The sequence below is a fragment of the Amphiura filiformis genome, chromosome 3 (genome assembly GCF_039555335.1).
Source record: "Amphiura filiformis chromosome 3, Afil_fr2py, whole genome shotgun sequence".
Taxonomy (NCBI): domain Eukaryota; kingdom Metazoa; phylum Echinodermata; class Ophiuroidea; order Amphilepidida; family Amphiuridae; genus Amphiura; species Amphiura filiformis.
Genome location: NC_092630.1, coordinates 41208407 through 41229807, shown reverse-complemented (window position 1 = coordinate 41229807; position 21401 = coordinate 41208407). Strand labels below are relative to the sequence as shown.

Genomic DNA, 21401 nt, shown 5'->3' with positions numbered 1-21401 from the left:
AGATGGGTTCAGTGTGAGCATGCAGGTTGGGATAGCAAGCAAAGCGGGTTGGATCGAGAATGAGTTGAGTAAGTGCTGTGTTAGATTCAGCAGTTAGTGACCACTGACCAGCTAGCTACCCGGATACAGACTTTCGCATTAAGCTTTCAGCTGCTTGGCAAAGGGGTCTCTCTGTTTGTGCAGCAAACAAGGAAGTGCTCTCTGATTTCAGCGTCTTTTTTTACACAGCAGGCAAGTTAGGTCAATGTTGAATTGGTTAAATTTGGCACAATTACCCTGCAGGTTGTAAGTACCAGTCAGTAGTTTTGTCTTGATGGAAGCTCTGTAGAGATCTCTGGTTGCATTCCACATTTTCCCATGTTGGGTTGCTTACACCGATGCCGCAGTATGCAATGTTGAGATATTTCAGAGAGGACTTTCTCATGGCTCCATTTCTCAACTTGTCATTCCAGAATGTAGTTAGGCCTACTGCAGAATGGATCGCATTCTTTCACATTGCTTTTGATGGAGGACTGATGATCAAGTTGTGGGCACTTGGGAGATCATATTTATGTTCTAACAGGATCCCCCTCCTGTGTAGCTCTGCATTTTTTTGTTCCCTTCTTTTTAACTGTGCAATAACTATTAGGTTCGGGGGTAAATTCCCCCTCCCATTTTACCCTTCATAATTAGGGGCTGTGCAATAATTATGAGCCCCCCCGGGGTTAAATTTCCGAACGGCCTGCCAAAAATCGCTTTCTCTCCCCCTCTCGGCCCGCCAAAAAATCTTTGCCCCCCCCCTTGCACATGCCAAATTTTTGGGATCCCAATTTGCAAACCTTATATGGTCTAGATATATGTTGCGAGCGCAGCGAGCAGGAAAATTTGCATATTAAAGTGTTTCCGTATTTTTTTTTAGAGCGTTTTATTTAAAACGTGCCCCATAAATGCGTGCCAAAAATCGCTTGCCCCCCCTCTCGGCTGGCCAAAAATCGCTTGCCCCCCTTTCGGCTCGCCAAAAATTTCTTGCCCCCCTCCCAATTTAACCCTCCCCCCAGGGCTCATAATTATTGCACAGCCCCTATATATTTTTTATTGATGACTCAATTTAAAATCCTTACTCAATAAAAGCTAATAAAGTGGGAAAGATAAAAAGAAAATCTTTACTCAATAAAATTATACTGGTACATTGCGACCAGCACCGTCTGGGTACATCAAAACAATAGCTGCGCTCCCATTTGCTGCACTGCTGCCACATGTTTATTCATTGCTCTGTACTGTTTGTTGTAGCTGTTACCCTTTGAACTGTGAAGTCATATTTTGTGCTGTCTTCGTGGGTTACTGGAAGTCAAATACAGTGCGGTTGCTCTCACCTACAATCTGTCATTTTTGCCACGGATGATCACGTAAGTGTGCATTTTATAATAAGTACTGGAGTGTGGAGAACATAAAATATGATGTACAACATGAGTCATGATGTAAGCTTTACTTACTTAAAGGGGCATTTCGTGATCCACAGCCTCATCCCCCACTTTTCTCAAAAAAGTTGAGATTTTTATATCACTGGAAACCTCTGGCTACATAATGTTTATGTACAAAATATTTCTTGCAGATTAATTCGTTTTGCAAAGATATTGTGAAATTTGAATTTCGTTCTGGTGCACCAGAACGAAATTACAACGCATTGCCATTGTCTAGACTATGCCTATGGAGCAGTGTAATACACATAATCATGCATAACTTCATAAACGCATAAAATCAGAATCAACTGAAATTTTGGGAATAGGCTTTTTTCGTGGATATGTACTGAAAAATGTCATAAAAAGAGGATGCTAGGATCACGAAATACTCCTTTAATGATATTAATACACTACAGAATACAGAAATTAAACTGGGTTTACTTACTACAGATCTAGTCTTGCCAGCAAGACTTCAGTCTTTATCATAAACACACTGATAGCTTCATCACATTCTACTAGGATAGAGACCATTGCATGACACTGTGTTTACAAAGCAATGGAAGGAAGTTCAGAATAAACACAGCCGATCACGACAGGCGATTGCATCAAAAATGTTGCTAAAATAACACAGCAAAATTTTATACTGTCCAAAATAGGCAAATCTTGCTCAAAAGATACAGTTGACTCATCAAAATAACTTTCATCCAAATTTCAACATTAACAGAATAAATAACCTCTGGTGCAAAAAATTGCAGCACTATCCGACCAAAAAATGATAGTAAAGCACTCTAGCATCGAATGCGTAACTATTGTGTGCAAATTCAAAGCTAGAGTTCTCGAGTAATCCTGGAACTATAGGCGCGCAGCTCGCCCAAAGCTATATAAGGGTGAAAAAAGCTACCCAGAGCGCGATAAAATTTCGACCGTAAGTGTAAAGAAGGTGCGCGGAGCGTGCAAAAAGTTTGCATTATATAACTAAAGATTGTGAGCACATTTTGATTGTTAAGTTAACTTAAAGAATGTGCGTACAAATTTTGGCCCATAAAAATAGGCATGTCCACTAAAAATTGGAAGTACTTTAAAAGTGATTCAGACCAAATTTATTGGCTGGGACTTGATGAAACAAACATTTTGGCGTTTAAATCATCTTAATCGGATGTATCCATTCCAGAGAATATGGCCTTTCGAGTGTCACAGTTATGGCTGCTAGAACATGTTAAAAATTTAGTTAAAAGTCCAAAAAGGAATAAAACAGAAAGTGCAACTTTAATTTATAATAATTCTATAACCCCCCTATTTTGGGTGTTAAAAATGATACCCCCTATTTTTGGTCTAAAAATTCTATGACCCCAGTATTTTCTTGATTTCTTGACCCCTCCCATTCTGAAGAAAATGACAGCCCCTTTAAAAAAGAGTAACCATTTTTTCTTTTACTAAGGCCAGAGGCACTACAAATTACATTGAAAAACTAGCAGCGCATGCTTGAATGATCCAGTACTACAAAAGTTGAAAGCACTTCAATGCTTGATCGAACCAATGTGTGTCAGGTCACCAATACCCACTTGAGAACACAAGTCGGTCATTTCTAAAGATGCATTATACATCGCATGCATGATCAGTGTACAAAATCAACCAGTGATTCAAATTCGAGGAGAACCTGAGAACCGGTTCTAATGAAGGTTCTCACTGGATTACAACTAGGAGAACCAAAATTGGTTTTCGTAAGTTTCCAAGTCTCAGATCGCATGTTGCGTAATATTTTACTTTTCTGCAGTGGAAATATGTAAAATAATCTTATCTAAGCCTGGAAATAAGTGGGCGCGGGGAGCAAATTGTAAAGCTCCTGGTTCTTGTAAAATTCACATGATATGAACCAGGAGCAATTTATTTTAGAAAATTGCCCCTGGTTCCAGTTTTTGCACTTGATGCAGTCCCGGGGATGCAGTAGTGCTGGAATACTATGCAGAAAAGGATTTACTATTTGAAAATTGCTCCTGTTTCTTCAAATATGCTTGTAAAATCCCAGTGAACCAGGAGCAATGTTCAAAAACAAATTGCTCCTGGTTCCAGTCTGCTTATTTCCAGGCTTGATCTCATAATCCAAAAATTAATTCTGAAATGTTGAGAAAAAGGCAATATTTTGAATTATTTTCTTCACTAGCGGGAGACCCGCGCTTCGCGCGGGTCCCTGCTAGTTGAGTAAACGGGAGCGGTTAGTAAACGGGATTGGTTAGTAAACGGGACTGGTTAGTAAACATGGTAAACGGTGATGATAATTATGCTCTCTTGGTGTAGATTATTCATCCAGTAATAATCAGATGTTGATAATCATGTTAGCCCACATGTTAGCTCCTGTCATGTATTTCATTTCATTTCATTTCATTTTATTTGCCAGATAAAAAAACATTAAACATACAGTAAAACACATACAATGATTGCACAATATTAAAAGTATATAACATTTTCAATTGACCAGCAATTAACATGAGTTATTTTCATATAGTTATTAAAAGGCAAGACTCCAGTCCATGATGAGGAATCCAAGACTCCCTCGGTGTGCAAAAACAGGAGAACAAGACACAGAGCCTCTGGCAGGGATAGCCAAGAGTAACAAAAGTCACTTTCAAAGTGGCTAAACCTAAAAACTCTGCAAAACAACACATCAAAACAGAGATCACACCGAAGGAGACAGGATTTCTCCTCATGAACTAGAGTGGGGTAAATGAATAAACTAAACATATTACATAAGAAACACTCTATAAAAATCAATTCCAGCTGAGATTTTTGAAGTGCTCTTTGGAATTTATTAAAAACCCATAACAATTGTAAAGCAGTTGATTACGGAGATCTTGAGGAAGTTGATCAAAAAAGCAGGAAATCTGTTGAAAACAGTGAATTTAAAACCATCTGTCAGCGAGCATAGGTGTGACTAAATTTTAAATTCTCGTTGTGGCGGGATTCACTGAGATAAACTTAAAGGGATTGATGTCATACCTCCCATACAAACATTTTGAAACAAAAGACAAAGCAAGGTAAATATATCTGTTACGCATTGAAGATAAACCAAGCACTTCTAATCTGAAATTGTAACTAAGCTCCCCCCCGGGGAGCAGGAACACAAACACGAGCCAGAAGTTTTTGAGTTTTTTCAAGTGATTTTAAATGACCAATTTGGTAAGGGAGCCACCCTGGTATTCCGTATTCCAAGATGGGTCTACATAAGGTGGAAAATAATCTGACGAGAATATCTGGATCGTTACAACGGACCAGCCGCCTAATAAAACCAAAGAGTCTTGAAGCTCTTGAAGTAACATACTTGACATGATCACCCATTTCATATTAGAGGAAATTAAAACACCAAGGTATTTATAACTTTGGACTACATCAATGGGCTTATTAAGAATGACATACGATGGGACCTGTCGACCAGCAACATTTCTCCTGGATAACCTCATGACCTTACATTTGTCTGGGTTTAAAGCCATCTTATTAATATTGCACCAGCTAACAATTTCATTTAAATCATTTTGAATGATATTGACGTCATCTTCCGAGTATAGAGGCCTATAAAGGAGCGTGTCATCTGCATATTGTGGAAGAGGAGACTGAACAAAATTTGGAAGATCTAAAACAAAAAGATTAAACAAAAGAGGACCCAGCACAGACCCTTGTGGGACCCCTGATTTAACAGGGACCCACTCAGAGGATGCCCCTCTGAACTTAACACATTGGTAACGATTTAAAAGAAAGGAGGCGATCCAGTGCCAAAGCGACCACAAATGCCATACAGATGAAGCTTCCTTAAAAGAATAGAATGACTGACCTTGTCAAAGGCCTTACTCCAGTCAAGAAAGATGACGTCAACATCAGGGGGAGATCGTTTATCAAGAATTTGGGACCAGTGATGGCAAACCGTAGTCAGGAGAGTGGTACAAGAGCGACCGGATATAAAACCGTGTTGTTGAGGAGAGATGAGCCCGCGCGTGTACATATACTCAACAACATTCCTTGTAACAACCCTTTCCAACAGCTTGCCAACCACGGAGCACAAAGATATCGGTCTATAGTTTTCAATGCTACTAATGTTACCAGATTTGTGTATTGGGACGACATTTGCTCTTTTCCAGTCATCAGGATTTTACCCTCACAGAGGAAATATTAAAAAGCAATGAAAGAGGAAATGCAACCTGGGCTGCAGTATGCTTAAGCATGGTGGATGTTATACCATCAGGCCCAGGTGCTTTGCCATTTTTAAAGACCGGATAAGTTTAAAAATCTCATGTGAATTAGTGGAAACATTGGTCAAAAAAGAAGAACCTTGATGACCCTCACACCAAGTATCCAAAAGGTCAGGGTCATCTGAAGTAGTGAAATTTGAGGCAAAAAAATCATTGAACGCATTTGCAATGACAGTAGCATCAGTAATACAAGAATCATTTACTTTAAAAGTATAGAAGCTAAAACGTTTATTTAAGTGAATATCCAGATCTGTGCATGATAATGTTGTTACTCACTAAATCCCCGTCACATTTATTTTGCAATTCTGTCACCCAATTACCCCTTTTTTTCACCAGCTTACACCTAATTACCCCCTTTTTAAATAGAAATTTACACCAAATCTGCAAAAAGGCAAATTTTTACAAAACGTTGCTCAGAAAGTTTTACGGTTAATGGCACTTTTAGCGTTCTCACACATTTTCTTGGAGCCCCACTGAACTTGACCCCATTTTGACCATAATCGCCTTGATAGACCCCTAGTGTCATACTCCGGTAGTTACAGGTACGATACTTTCATATTCGAGTGCCCCCCCCACGGTGCACCCTCCATCAGACACCCTCCCTCCGCGTATAGATAAGAAGTGCCACTTTGGGACATCCGATAACAATAATCAAAGTAATCGCGAACTGGCTTCAATTGGGTCTTTATTTTGAATTTTCTTTATAGGGCCTACTAAGGGGGCCACATCCCACTCCCCCCTCAGATACACTTACGTTTTAAACGATGATAACAACATAAATGGTACTTCAATTGAGCCTTTATTTTGATTTTCTTTTCAAATACTCAGCCCCCCCCCAGACAACCATTGCGTATGGATAAAGAGGTGTCCGTTTTGGCTTCTGTTTTGGACACCTGTACACTTTAAAGCAATGATAACAACAAAAACGGCCCCCGAAATGGCTTCAATCAGGCCTAGGCCTTTATTTTGATCAAGTGTCCAATTCTGAGTGGACACAACCCCCCCAGACAACCATCTGCAGCGAAGCGACCTATCTCACGGCGACCTATAAACCTAGAAGCAGTACGTGCCATGGTGCGTGACACGCCACTAATCGCGCGCGTGCATTTGACGCGTTTTTGTACCCGATATGTACCCGATCAATGTACGAAAAAATCAGAGCTGAAAGTGAAAGCATCTCGGAGCCTGCTTCTGGACAAGATTTAGCGACTTCCTTTTATTTATATAGATTTTACATGTGGCTGTCAATTTATTGTACAATCACGAATGGGTATCCATGGCCCATGCTGATGATGCATGCATGTATGTACTTTCAATGTTAATATTACTCGACCAATCCAAGTGTCTCCTTTGGTTTTATTCGCCGTAGAAGTGATAATGTAAGGGAACAAACCAAAACATCGATGACGTCCTATAAACGTAACTGGTTTCGTTTAGGGGGGAGGGGGTAAAAATACTCGATTACGTTTGTACAAAAACATCTGTCTGAAAAAATGTGTCCTTATTATTATTATGTCAAAATTTTCAAAATTTTATTATTACGTTACTGGCAGGGAGGGAGGGGGTCAGCTGAGAAACGAAACCAGTTACGTTTAAAGGACGTCATCGATCTTTTGGTTTGTTCCCTAACAGGATTAACTACCATATCAATAGATGAATACAATTTTTGCACTACAACGTTCACACGAACCGAAGGTTATCGCAAAAGCCCTTAGCGAGAATCTAAACAGGTTCCCGCGATTGATTGCGTGAGCATGCATTCCATGCAAGCATGCTTTTTGCCCAAAATTGTGTGATTATTGGCTAAAATAGGTTGATTTTTGTCCCAAAAAGTGGATTTTTCTGTGATTATTTCCAGATCGAGGATGGTGGGCAGAAGAAAAATTGGGAGAGGGGCATGTACCATGCTAGAGTTTTAAGTCTATCTATGCCATACATTGAATTCATATTATGTTTAAAAAATCACTAGAAGCTGACAATACATGTAAATTGAAATGTTACATGTACAATGTACATGCACATGCACATAGTAATATGGTATTTCTTGTGTCTCTTCAACAGATCATAAAAAACCTTTGGAGATGGCGTTTTTGCCATGGGCAATAACTATCCTGGTGCTGATAGGAGCGATACTATCAACAATATGCCAACGTGATCGCAAGGCACAATATTACATCAAGAACTTCTTTTTCTTCTGGTGGTACATGGGCACTGCGGCATTAGTCATACCAATTGCTATCTTCAGACCGGGAGACTCAATTAATATGGGGTAGGTAGCACCAGTAGCTGTTGTACAATGTACATGTATATACATATGAGATTTGCTGTGTCTATTTCTGGGAAGTAACTAATTTGACAGGTGTTAACCTTTTGGAAAAAGGTTTCATGTACATGTAGTTGACTGAGTGGCATGTCAGAATTCTGAAATTTTCACAAATGTGCCACATGTCCCAAAATTGTGGACCCTTTTAAAAGTTTAAAAGTATATTTTAATTAATTGCCCACTTTCATAATTTGTTACAGGTCACAATTCTCAAATTTATGACAATTCCCATTTCATGCATGTGCAGTGCAGGTTTTCATTATGTTGGACATGAATGTTAAAAATTGAATTGTAACACCCCCCCCCCCGATATCTTCTCTGTTGCTGTGTACATTGTATGTGCTCTATAAAAGGGATTTTAGGGTTTTATTTCAATTGATAGTTAAATAATATAATTTAAAATTCATGATTTCAGCCAAATTTTTATTTTGTTATTATCTGCCATTAGTATATTTTCATGACTAAACGGTTGTTTATGCCCTAGGGGCCGCTTCCCGTCATACCAGAACATTTTGTGATTCTTATTTCATCAAAATATTAACAAAAAATAACAAGAAACATCATTAAAAACCATGAATTTTGTTCGTTCTCCCTACCACTGCAATCGCACATCCGGGCCACTCGAACAATCCATGGCATAAACGCTGTTTATGCCCGGCTCTCAACCAATCACGCTACCGTTATATAGCGCAGTATGTATGAACAACTGTTTAGTAAGGCTTTCTGGTAATTTTAAACTGATATAGTGGGATAAAATGAAAGAAACCTTACTACTATCTTGGCTGCTAAATTGTGGAGTTCTGTGGAGATTGAATGTCTTTAATATTTTAAAGAAATTAATTCAAAACTGCTTTGCTATCCAACAAATTTGCAACAAATTTGACTGATTCCACTTAAGTTGGGACGTGTGTAAACATTGCAAATAATGCCAAAAACCATGTTTGAAAAAAATGAACCCAACTTAAAAGGTTCATCACCCAAGACAAGGTCATTGATCTTCTTGACATCAGCTGACAAATGTCAACAAATACAGCTAATCTGTGGACTTCAGTCTTGATACTATGCATACTTTTCTGTATGAGTGACTGTGTCTACCTCTATAATAATGAAATTCTACATGTAAAAATGAATATATACATGTGATGCAGGAGTATGCAATTTAGTGTCATACATGTATATTGATCCAATTATTTGTGTAGATCTTATTCAGAATTAAAAATAATTGGTGCTATATGCCTTATTTATACAAAAATATAACTCATATAATTATAGGCTTTGGAAGCTGAACAATCCACTGTTTTAATAATAACAATGCAAGACGGTTGCTATTATACAGGTTGTATCAAAATGATTGGTACCCAAGTGCAACATTAAATACACATAATTTATAACTAATTGTCATAAAAGGTTATAACATAATGTTAAAAATATAAATCTCTAAATTCTGGTCATTTCAAGAGGATCCAATGATACATTTCAAAGAAGTGGGCTTTGCGACATCAAACCTCATATGCACCAGTCATTTAGCAGCATTGTGTGTTGCCTCTTTGCTTTCCAATAACTCTAAAAATTAATGTTTTTTTCTTCTTTATACCTCAGTGAGGTTGGCGAAACGCCTTTATTTTATTTAGTTTATATATCAAGCTCAAAAACTTGCTATTCCACAATATTGCGGCTCAAAAGCCACGACATGTAAATTAACATTATCAAAACATTATGTATAACTTATTACAGTATATTCAAATGAACCTTAAGTTCATCCCAGACATTTTGATTTTCTTTTATAATTGTTGGCACATTTTCTGCATTTGTTGTTATTTCATTCAATCTGTCTACTTCATTAATAAAAATTAATGTTATTGCACATACAAAATACATATCATAATGTACATGTACATGAAGTAAGAATAGAAGTAACACATAAAGTGAGTCACTAGGTGTTGATATTGACAAGACAATGCTCATGTATGTGCTTTAATTTTTTCATTTTCAAATAATTGTTATGATCTTTTATTTCAGATGGTGGGCATTCTGGGTGAAATACACATTTACTACCTGGATGTTTGGTGTAAGCGTAAAGACAAAAAATGCTGAAGGGTTACAGTTTGACGGGCCCTGTGTTATTGTTTGCAACCATCAAACAGCTATGGATCAAGTGGGTAAGCTTGCTTGGTTCTGTTTGTTTGTCGGTTTGTTAGCTATTGGTTTGGTTTTCATTCTTGCTACAAGATTCCTGAGTAAATACACACATGTATACACCCCTCTACCCCTCTACACGTTTTCACCGACAAACATGGACCCTTTGAGCCTCCTATGTAGTTAACAGCGTAACTGTGGACCTCTACGCACTGACATTTCACTATTGAAAGCATGGACTTTTTTTGGTAACATATGATATTTAATCGCCAAATCATGGCACTGGTATTACACCTACGAAGGGGGACCTATATATACCCCATATGCATTGTTACGGCATGTAGCGCCCTCTGCTGTTCTCTTGCGACTGTGGATGTTCACGGTTGCTGTGTGTCCACACTTTATGAGTGAAATGTCAAAGGTGGGTTCATGTTTGTCAGTGAAAACAAACGCACACACACACCCCGCACACAAATCCACATGTAATCGTTCCCAAATGTGAATAGTTTAGGACTATTATGCAAAAGCAGACATCTGAATCTATTTATTTATTTATTAGCCCTTTCAGTATCTGGTACTGATCTCCAAGGGGACCCTGAGTAACAATTAGCAACATCCATTTAATATAACAGAAGTTTGCAAACATTTATTATTACATTTGTAGCCCTTTCAGTATCTGGTACTGATCTCCAAGGGGACCCTGAGTAACAATTAGCAACATCCATTTAATATAACAGAAGTTTACAAAAATGTATTATTAGCCCTTTCAGTATCTGGTACTGATCTCCAAGGGGACCCTGAGTAACAATTAGCAACATCCATTTAATATAACAGAAGTTTGCAAACATTTATTATTACATTTGTAGCCCTTTCAGTATCTGGTACTGATCTCCAAGGGGACCCTGAGTAACAATTAGCAACATCCATTTAATATAACAGAAGTTTACAAAAATGTATTATTAGCCCTTTCAGTATCTGGTACTGATCTCCAAGGGGACCCTGAGTAACAATTAGCAACATCCATTTCATATAACAGAAGTTTACAAAAATGTATTATTAGCCCTTTCAGTATCTGGTACTGATCTCCAAGGGGACCCTGAGTAACAATTAGCAACATCCATTTAATATAACAGAAGTTTACAAAAATTTATTAAATTACATTTGTAGCCCTTTCAGTATCTGGTACTGATCTCCAAGGGGACCCTGAGTAACAATTAGCAACATCCATTTAATATAACACAAGTTTACAAAAATGTATTATTAGCCCTTTCAGTATCTGGTACTAATCTCCAAGGGGACCCTGAGTAACAATTATCACCATCCATTTAATATAACAGAAGTTTACAAAAATGTATTATTAGCCCTTTCAGTATCTGGTACTAATCTCCAAGGGGACCCTGAGTAACAATTAGCAGCATCCATAATATAACAGAAGTTTACAAAAAATTTATTATTAGCCCTTTCAGTATCTGTTACTGATCTCCAAGGGGACTCTGAGTAACAATTAGCAACATCCATTTGATATAACAGAAGTTAACAAAAATGTATTATTAGCCCTTTCAGTATCTGGTACTGATCTCCAAGGGGACCCTGAGTAACAATTAGCAATATCCATTTAATATAACAGAAGTTTACAAAATATATTATTAGCCCTTTCAGTATCTGTTACTGATCTCCAAGGGGACCCTGAGTAACAATTAGCAACATCCATTTAATATAACAGAAGTTTACATAAATTTAAAAGCAGCGCATGAAAGCAAAAGATAAATTTAATGATGAAGTTCCCTTTCTTGATTTGGATGATGAATATAGTAATACAAGTACTAATAGTTGTATCTGTCTTTCAGTTGTTCTTGAGTTGTGGCCAAGTGGACGCAGCACAATTATGGCAAAGAAGTCATTGAAATATGCTGGGACTTTTGGGCTAGCTGGCATGCTATCAGGACTCATATTTGTAGACAGAAACAACACTGCAGAAGCAAAATCACGCACTACCAAAGAGTGCATAGATTATCTCAATGTGAAGAAGGTAATTGAATTGGGCACAATTTCAGTACAAGCTGTATCAAAATGATTGGTACTCATCACTTTTTATTGATAAGGCGACGAAAGAAAGAAACCCTGTTCTACGGGCGGACCGACCTTTCAAGTAGGGTCGGTCGGTCGGCCTTTTTTTTTTTTTTTTTTTTTTTTTTTTTTTTTGAAATGACCCAAAAAATCACCATAATCGGTAAATAATTTGCAATTTGAGAAATACGAAAAAAAAAGAAATTTGTTCCTGAAATTTCCGAAATTTGGGTCGGCATTCATTTGTACAGGAAATTTTTTTTCCCCAATTTGTTCAAAATCTGGGTCGGTCGAGCCCGTAGAACAGGGTTTTCTTTTTTCGTCGCATAATGAATGAGTCTGATGCATCAAAATTTAACATTTCAAGATTATCCAGTGTTGCATTTGGAAGCGGGCCCGTAGAACAGGGTTTTCTTTTTTCGTCGCATAATGAATGAGTCTGATGCATCAAAATTTAACATTTCAAGAGTATCCAGTGTTGCATTTGGAGGAGGCAGGCATTTAAGTAAAAATCAAAATTGATTGGGTACCAAATATTTTGATACAGCTTGTATTAATACTGGTAATTAGATTAGAGTTTAGTGGATAGATATTATGGTAGGACGTTATAGGATTAGGATATAGGGTTGAGTTGCTTGTATTCTTTTTTCACAATTTAAGAACAAGAACTTTTGTTTACATACTCCTTTGATTGAGCATCAATTAAAGCCATACAGTACAATCTCTTTAAATGAATTTGGTTAGTTTTTGTCAAACCTGATTTTTAGGCATAATTATTTGTAATGTTTACACATGGATTTCCCAACTCTTACTGATTTTATTACCATGCAAACAAGCAACATGGACTTGTAATATATATATATCAATTTATTTTTATTTGTGGAAAAGTTGCCGGTCCAATTTTACAAAAATGAAAATGCAGAGATTACAGCCCATTTGTAGTGGACGTACGGTCACAAATGTGGTGATAAAATGAGTGTGTTAACTTTGTAAGTAAACTGAATCTTAGTTGACTAAATTATAATTCTATTCAACTGGACTTGCTATTTATGATGGCTACGGTATCATGTCATATCCATGACGCATCATCCGGTTGACTGATCTTGAATTGGCTCTGTATTCTTGACCTGTGACGTCACGGTGGTAGAAGTGACACAAGAGTTGTCGAGGGGTCTTCCTGATGGTCGGTTCGTAACTCTTGGACAAGTTGTGGCGTAGTCCCCCTCCGCGATTCAAAGTTGGCTCCTCCCTGCGAACATATATAGCTTCTTTCACCCCTCTTTCATACCACCTATGTTCTTTATCAAGCACAATAACGTCCTTGTCCTCAAAGTTGTGTTTGGCTGCTTTGAGGTGCGTGTATACCGCGGAGTCATTGAGCCCTGTTGAACTGGGGCGACGATGTTGGTACATGCGCTTGTGGAGAGGTTGTTTTGTCTCTCCTATGTAGTAGTTCTCACAGTCCGAATCCTGGCAGTTAATCGCATAAACAATGTTGCTTTGTTTGCGTTGAGGGATCTTATCCTTCGGATGGACTAACTTTTGTCTCAGAGTGTTGCAGGGTTTTAATGAGCCAATCAAAGATCAGTCGGCCTGATGATGCGTCATGGATATGACATGATACCGTAGCCATCATAAATAGTAAGTCCAGTTGAATAGAATTATAATTTAGTCAACTATTTGATCTACCTGGATGATTGATAATATTCATAAATAAACTGAATCTTACATATTTTGTTTTCTTGATAGGGTAAATTATGGGTGTATCCAGAAGGAACCCGCTCAGGCAATCGTCAGGAGCATATGCTTCCATTCAAGAAAGGTGCTTTTCATATTGCAGTTGAAGCACAGGTTAGTTTAATACTTTTGATTAAGATTTATATATTTTTGAACCACACTGCTTTACTCACTTATGAGTAAATTTTAGGTAATTAGCTTGATCAAGTATATAGACATGGGACGTATAAACATGTATCACCAAAGTTTAAAAAAGTTAAATCCTTCCCAAGACTTTCGGCCCATTAGGCGCGCCTATCTCCATTTCATAACCCTAGGCCACATGTCTGCAAGCAGAAAAGCTACAGCAGACTTTCCCTACTCCATTCTTTCACCAACCTACATGTTAACTCTCCATGTCGACTGCAGACGACAAGTTTCAAATTTTGTTATAAATTTTCAAAAATGTTCATCACCATAATGGAATCGGCATGACAAATGCATCAAAATGAGTACAAACAAGCCTAGTATTGCTTCATAGGGGTTCTTAAAGATAGCTCTTGATATTTTGAGAAAAACTTTTTACATTGAAGTCTATGGCTAGCATGCAGAGCTTTAACCTTAACCGAATCAAACAGCAAAAAACCTCAATTCACAAAGCATCTGCAAGCATGGGTATCCCACGTGATGCAATTGCATCATCATGCGAACAGTCATATGGCCACGGAAATCTTGGCCAGCCAAGGCAGACCTCCATGGCAAGGTATGGGGCATGCGTGTGTGTGGCACCTGGTCCCTGGTTCAAAACTGCACCAGAGAAGAAAAGTTTTCCCTTGTTCTTCTGTGTTTTTACGTCCTTCCTTCCTCCTTGCCAGAATAGGCCTGGGGCGTTAGGGCTAAGCATCTATTCTGAACAACTAACTAGGCTTGTAGTAATACCCCAGTACCCAATTCTTAGGCTTGCATCCTCATATTGAGTATTGTTTTATTTCCTGGTAGAGTGGAGCAGATACAGGCTGCATCAAACGATTGTTCTTGTTATTATTAACTTAATCAACTATGTCCTCTTGTTTAATTCACTTCTATAGGTCCCTATAGTTCCTGTGGTTATGTCTGCATATAAGAGTATGTACTCGGACAGAAAGAAGATATTCAGTGACAGTAAGTATTTACAACTTTTTACACAAGATATTTCTATGGCATTATGTTGCCATCTTTTTCCTGGAGTACCCAAGTCTGGTTTCAGGTGTAGTGGAATAAAATGAGCTCTTGAAATCCATAAACCTCCTATGGAAGACATTACCTTAACTTTCCATGGCAGAGAGTATGAATTTCAAATGGGGTTACCTAAATGGGTGACTCCTTTTGAAATCTACACCCGCAGTGTGAGAAGTTGAAGTCCTGGGGGGTATGGATTTCAACTGGGATGACCAGCGTTCGAAATTGTGGTTGTCCGTTCGCCCGGGACAACTAAAAAAGTCTCCGGACAACCAAAAATTCTGATTCGGTTGTCCGCCGGACAACCATAAATCTGTAGCCAAAACTCACCTTTTGTACGAGTATCTTTTAGCAGATGGTAATATTTAAAATGTGAAACTATTTTTGAATAAAATAAACATGAATTTAAAGGTGGTTCCACAACCCATGAGCTGCGAAACTCAACCGCAGCCATTATCTGTTTACTTTATCGAGCCCCTCGATACCGGAAAAAAAGTTTATGCATGGGGGAAGTTCAGTCCTTTGCGTTCGATTACAAGTCTGGATTACAAGTTACAACCATAAAATGTGCACCACTGTTACTGAATAAGCTTAACATAAAATGCATTGCATTATTATCTTGAAATTTTCAGAAGAAATCATGACCAATGTAGTAAAAAACACCCATAATTTGTAGCCAGTATGTTATAAATACCCAACCCTGGCCATATGCATCGGTAAATGTAAACAGCCGGTTTGGGCATTTTGACACATGGTCGGTCGAGGGCTAGCATGGTTCCCGAATCTGTCAAGCTCTTGCAATAGTAAAATCATGTCTAAAGAAAAACTGGCTGTCAGCAAAAACCCAGGCAAAAAATCTGACCTCTGACCGTTGCTAAGTGATTACTGATGATGATATTATCATGATTATTATAAGTTTCAAGACACACCGTGGCAATTGACCTTTTCGGTAAATCCCATAACCCTTTGCGAGTACACCTGAGAACTCGTCATTTTACGTCACGCCGACTTGCAATGCGCAGTAACGATGTTCGATAAACGATGTGCGCATCGGCGCAGAGTGGCGTGACGCAGAATGACGAGTTCTTAGGTGTACTCGCAAAGGCTTATGGGATTTACCGAAAAGGTCAATTATAATGTGCATAAAAAATATTCAGATCAGATCAGTTTCAAAACACCCATTGGTTTTTCGGGGGATTTCCCGATGAACTCATGAATAATTAATGAGGTATATTTCAATGGAGATTTTTGCGTACATATATAAAATCTTGACTTCTTGAAAACAATCATGAATTCTGATGGCTTTTAAGCATAAAATACGGCACAAATATGGAATTATTGATGATAAATAATTGATGAACATACAACCTGTATTTTCTTGGATATATTTGATATTTTATTAGCAACAAGGTGAGTTTGGGGAAAGTGTGTGACTGTGTGAATTTACGGCTTTGTATGTTTTTAAACTTGCAAATTTAAGCTTAAAAAGTTCATTAAAATTTCGGACAACCAAAAATATTTCCGGACAACCAAAAATTTGTTGAGGTTGTCCGGCGGACAACCTCAAAAAATTGCTTAATTCGAACACTGGGGATGACCCAATACTGGGGACTCTACTTGCTTTGTGCAAGGAAGCTCTGTAATGGATTAGGTTATGCTTCTGGGAATTCAGTCTCAGTACTCGGGTCATACATGTAAACCTGCCAATAATATAATAAGTTAGATTATAATATATAATAAGTAAACACTCATAGTGTTGTAGAGTTGTATTACGTATTATCTTCTTTTCGCTCTGTTGAACTGCATTTACTTTTGTGAGTCAAATAAACAATAAAATGACATCACATCCTGATCCCACATGGAATACACATCTTAGACATTCCACAATTTGACCTTCGCAGCCAGGATCAGCTCCCAGGTTTCGTACGGGTTACAACAAGATAATAAGCAGTAAGTTCCTTGTTCACAGGAATTTTAAAGTGACTCAATTTTAACATAAGAGCGTACTAACCACTGTCAGGGTTCGAACCCGTAACCTCTCAGATATCAAGAACTTTTTTGTAACTTAATTAAACTAAAGTTAATTTTGGTTTTATAATTGAGTTTGGACATAAAGTTATTAAGGTATTTGTAGATTAATTTTTGTGTTTCTTTTTATTCATTCACAGTTGATCTTAAAATAACAGTACTTCCAAAAATATCCACTGAAGGTTTAAAACCTGATGATGTTACATCCCTCGCTGATCGCGTCAGAGATGCCATGCTGGAGACCTACTATAAGACATCACCTCATGTTGAAAGACCAGTTGCCATGGAAATGGAAGATAAGCCACAAACACCAGAAGATTTGCAATCAAGAGAAGATAATGAAAGTAATGAATTGGCAAAAGAAATTGAAACAGTAAGCTCAAAAATATATGATTCCGATCAAAAAGAAAATGAAAATATAGGAGGGGAATTTTATGATCAGGAGCAGACTAAGAGTGAAAATTCAGATGATATTGGTGCTAAAAAACAAAATGAATATAATTCTGAATTAGGTCAAAACAATGAAGGTTTAAAAACAGATGAAAATGAAGACAAAGAGTCAGTTGATAGCCCACCCAATGAAACAAAAACAAGCACAGAAGGTGAAACTGTTTCAGATTTAAGTAAATCAGAATTGCTGGTTGATTTTTCAGAAGCAGTAAATAATAAAGATGATCATACCACATCAAAATTGGAGAACGACGATTCTCCGTCATCGCAAGCTAGTTCAGATTCCTTTGTTTTTGTCAATTCAAGTAAGTTAGATGATGAAGGCAATACAGAACATGTAGAAAGTAGTCCGGAAACTAGTACTAAGGAGGATGTATGTGTAGCAAAAGAAGAATCACAAAATGTGTTGGTAGAGAATTTAGGTGAAATTTCAGTAGAACAGCAAGAGTGTACTAGTCAACAAGATGTATGTGCTGAGGATAGTAAACAAGATGATCCTATACCCAATTCTGAATAACTATATAATAGAATAATAATTATAATGTGTGAATTATATAGAAAACTAGATATGGTGCAATTGATTCATACACTCCTAGATAATGGGAACCAATCAGAGCAAACGTTAGTAAATTACTAGCCATGCATAAATGTTGTATAATTGCATGGGCGCGCACTCTGCATAGTACGCGCAGTGCTTTCGGACGCGTTCATTTTACTTGCGGGTTGATGCATTTATACTTGCTTGCATTTTCCAACATTTTTAGTGACAATTTTGTTATATATAAATGCAAAAATCACAGGATTTTTTTCTTGTGTATGAAATAGGTTAACAAATGCATATCACTTGTTGCTCGAGAAATTGTACAAAATAATGCACTTACACTGAGATGTTGATGCGTCTAATGCACTTCCCCCTTCGGGGCTCGTGCATTAGACGCATCAACATCTCAGTACGCGTGCATTATTTTGTACAATTTCACTCCCAACAAGTGACATGCATGTATTAACCTATAACTAGAGTCTCTTTTGTGCCAAAGTCTGATGCCGTACCAAGTCAGCTATATGCTTGTGAGATATGAAACAGCCTTTAATATGTCAATAGGTTGATCTTAGAATGTTACTTGTTTATTTAAAACCACAAAATTATTTAAAAAGGAACACAGAAGAAAAACAGAACCAACAAACAAAAAAGCCTTAAATGAAATCCTATAAGTAGATTTGATGTTGGAGAAAAGAGAGAGTATAAAAGAAAGAACCATTTCAAACTCAGGCTCTCATGTACCAAAGTCTCATGCTATTAATATGCCAATACAATAGATTGGTGTTACAATTATACTTGTTTATACAGCTATCTGTACTGGTAATATAGTTGCTCAAACTCCAGTCACAATTTCATTGCGGGCATCTGTCTTTTGTCTCTTTCGTCAAAAATACCCATTTATTGAGGCATAGATATGTTTGTAGGTTGAATTATATGGTATCTTGCAGAATTTCTACATTGCTATATGCTGGCGAAGTTATGTAATAATCGGATTATCTACCAGGTGAAATAGGTGAAAACAATATTTGAATATACCAAGCTGCACTGATACGTTCACACGGTACCTCTGCATTGAACCATATCATGTCGTTCACTCCTGAGACGAATATACCTAATAGGTATATTCGTCTCAGGATCACTTGCACCTGTTAGATTAGTTTCTTTGAAAGACCGGTATTGTATTCAATTTATGATTGCAGACTTACACATGTGATGAGTGCAACCTGCTTGTAGTGCAGTGGGTTATATTCAAAATTGTTTCCACCTATTTGCTATGGTAGTTAATCTGATTTATTTCGTAACTTTGCCAGCGTATAGTAATTAATAATCAAAGGAAACAATGTTTCTCTTTATCTTCTTTCTTTCTACCATCCTTATTTCCTTTCCCTTCACCATACAGCAGAGTGACTGATAGATTATGGGCACGGGTGCTAATTATGTTGAATATTTTATTTAGTTTTAAACTATAGTTATATTTTGTATTTTTATTTTCTAAAAGAACATCTTCCAAATGGTTTGTTGATAATGCAAATTCAAGTCCATTTTATGTAATAATCAATCATCAAATTTTTTCAAAATCTATTATACCTAAACTGTTACTTATTACAAATACATTTTTTATGTAGATATGGTTTTTTTTCTCCAAAATTTTAAAGTTTGAACTAAGGCGACAAAAACAAAACAGAAACCTGTTCTGCGGGCAGATGGACCTTTCAAGAGAGTTGATCGGTGGGGTGTTTTTTCTTTTTTTTTTAATGTTAAATTTTTTTGTAAGGAAATGACTCTTAATTATTTTTTCAGTCAAACAGCTGATTTTATACCTTGGTAAGGTATATGCATACAAAGAAAAAAATCCTTAAAACGCAAAACCGAGTCAGTCGAGCTCATAGAATTGGGTTTTTATTGTTGCCTAAGTGAACCCAAATGAGCCTTGTATAACTTGGGGACTGTAACTTCCCTAAGATTATATCTTTGTGAAACTACAAAAGAACTCCAAATTTGCTTTGAGCTAACCTTTTTCACAGTAATTGTCATCTTTTCAAAACTCAATACTGTATAACTGTCCCCTTTAATATGCCGTGCTATGTATTCTGGAAAAAAAAACCCACAATCGTGGTGAATTTAGTTCTTGATACTTGCAAAAATATTCCTGCCTGTGAAGGGTCAAATCATGAGTGTACACCATGAACTGTTTTTATCATGCAGAGTTGAAGGTTTTCAGGAATTTCTTAGTTACTAGATTTTTATGATAGGAAATACTTTGTAGGGTAACAGATGTAGAACGAGTCCTTAGAACATTTTGAGGATTATGTGGTTGAATAGAAACATTCCATACTGATGAGAGTATACAAAATGTAGTCCCACCTTCGAGTAAAGTCCCACCCCAATTTTTCTAAAATTCCAGAAATTGTAAAAAAATGGGTTTTTTTGTTTTTCAAAATTCTTTTTTACAGATTATTATTATTTTTTTTTTGGATTTGGAGTGTCCTTGGACCTAGAGCTGAATGCTAGGACTGCTCATTTTTTCACCTAAACACCTAAACAAAGGGGTGGGACTATATACATTATGTGGTGTTGCTTTTTGTGATATTTAATAACATATGTGATTGATTATTTGTTCATGTATGTATATACTGGCATTTAGGTGTGCACTGGTAACCCATATAGATATATTAATTTGTAAAGTATTTTTTTTACCAAAGATATTTTAACTGATGTGCTTGGTCTTTATATATCTTTTTTATAAGTGTTAATGATTTGTTTCTGTTGCAGTTTTGTGATGTAGTTTATGTATGTAGCTTACATAAACACTTGAAACCTACCGTTAGAATTGTAGATCTCAATACATGTATGTGCATGTATCACTACAAGATTCCTATTGTGGCCGCCTGCACAGGTACACCATCGCCAAGGTACCTGACTGCACACACAGAGTACCTACACAGTACCAATTCTGCTACTGCACATAACCCACCAACCAAGGTCTTAGGCAGGATTTGAAGGTTTGGGTGTGTAAATTCAAAAAATTGGGTGTGTAAATCCAAGGATTTGTGTACAAAGTATATAGGAAAAGTGGGCAAAAACTGGGTGTGCATTTAGAAATTTGACCATGCAAAACACTCCCAGCGCAGCTGGCTGCCTAAGCCCTTGCCACCAACAGTGGTACTGCACTGGTACTCACCTGGTACTGCAAAGTACCAGCTAAATATCTAAGCGATGGTGTACCTGTGGAGGCGGCCGCAATA

The 21401-nt window shown here is 37.2% G+C and overlaps 1 protein-coding gene across 1 annotated transcript; it reads left to right on the top strand.

The window, feature by feature from the left end:
* The first annotated feature begins 1272 nt into the window (after positions 1 to 1272).
* Positions 1273 to 19955, top strand: LOC140148524 (uncharacterized). The gene is made up of 7 exons (XM_072170512.1): positions 1273 to 1385; positions 7739 to 7946; positions 10020 to 10159; positions 11984 to 12165; positions 13953 to 14054; positions 15008 to 15080; positions 17306 to 19955. Exons 2-7 carry the CDS (start codon positions 7759 to 7761, stop codon positions 18130 to 18132), a joined length of 1512 nt encoding a protein of 503 aa, XP_072026613.1. The 5' UTR covers positions 1273 to 1385; positions 7739 to 7758; the 3' UTR covers positions 18133 to 19955.
* Positions 19956 to 21401: the final 1446 nt, after the last annotated feature.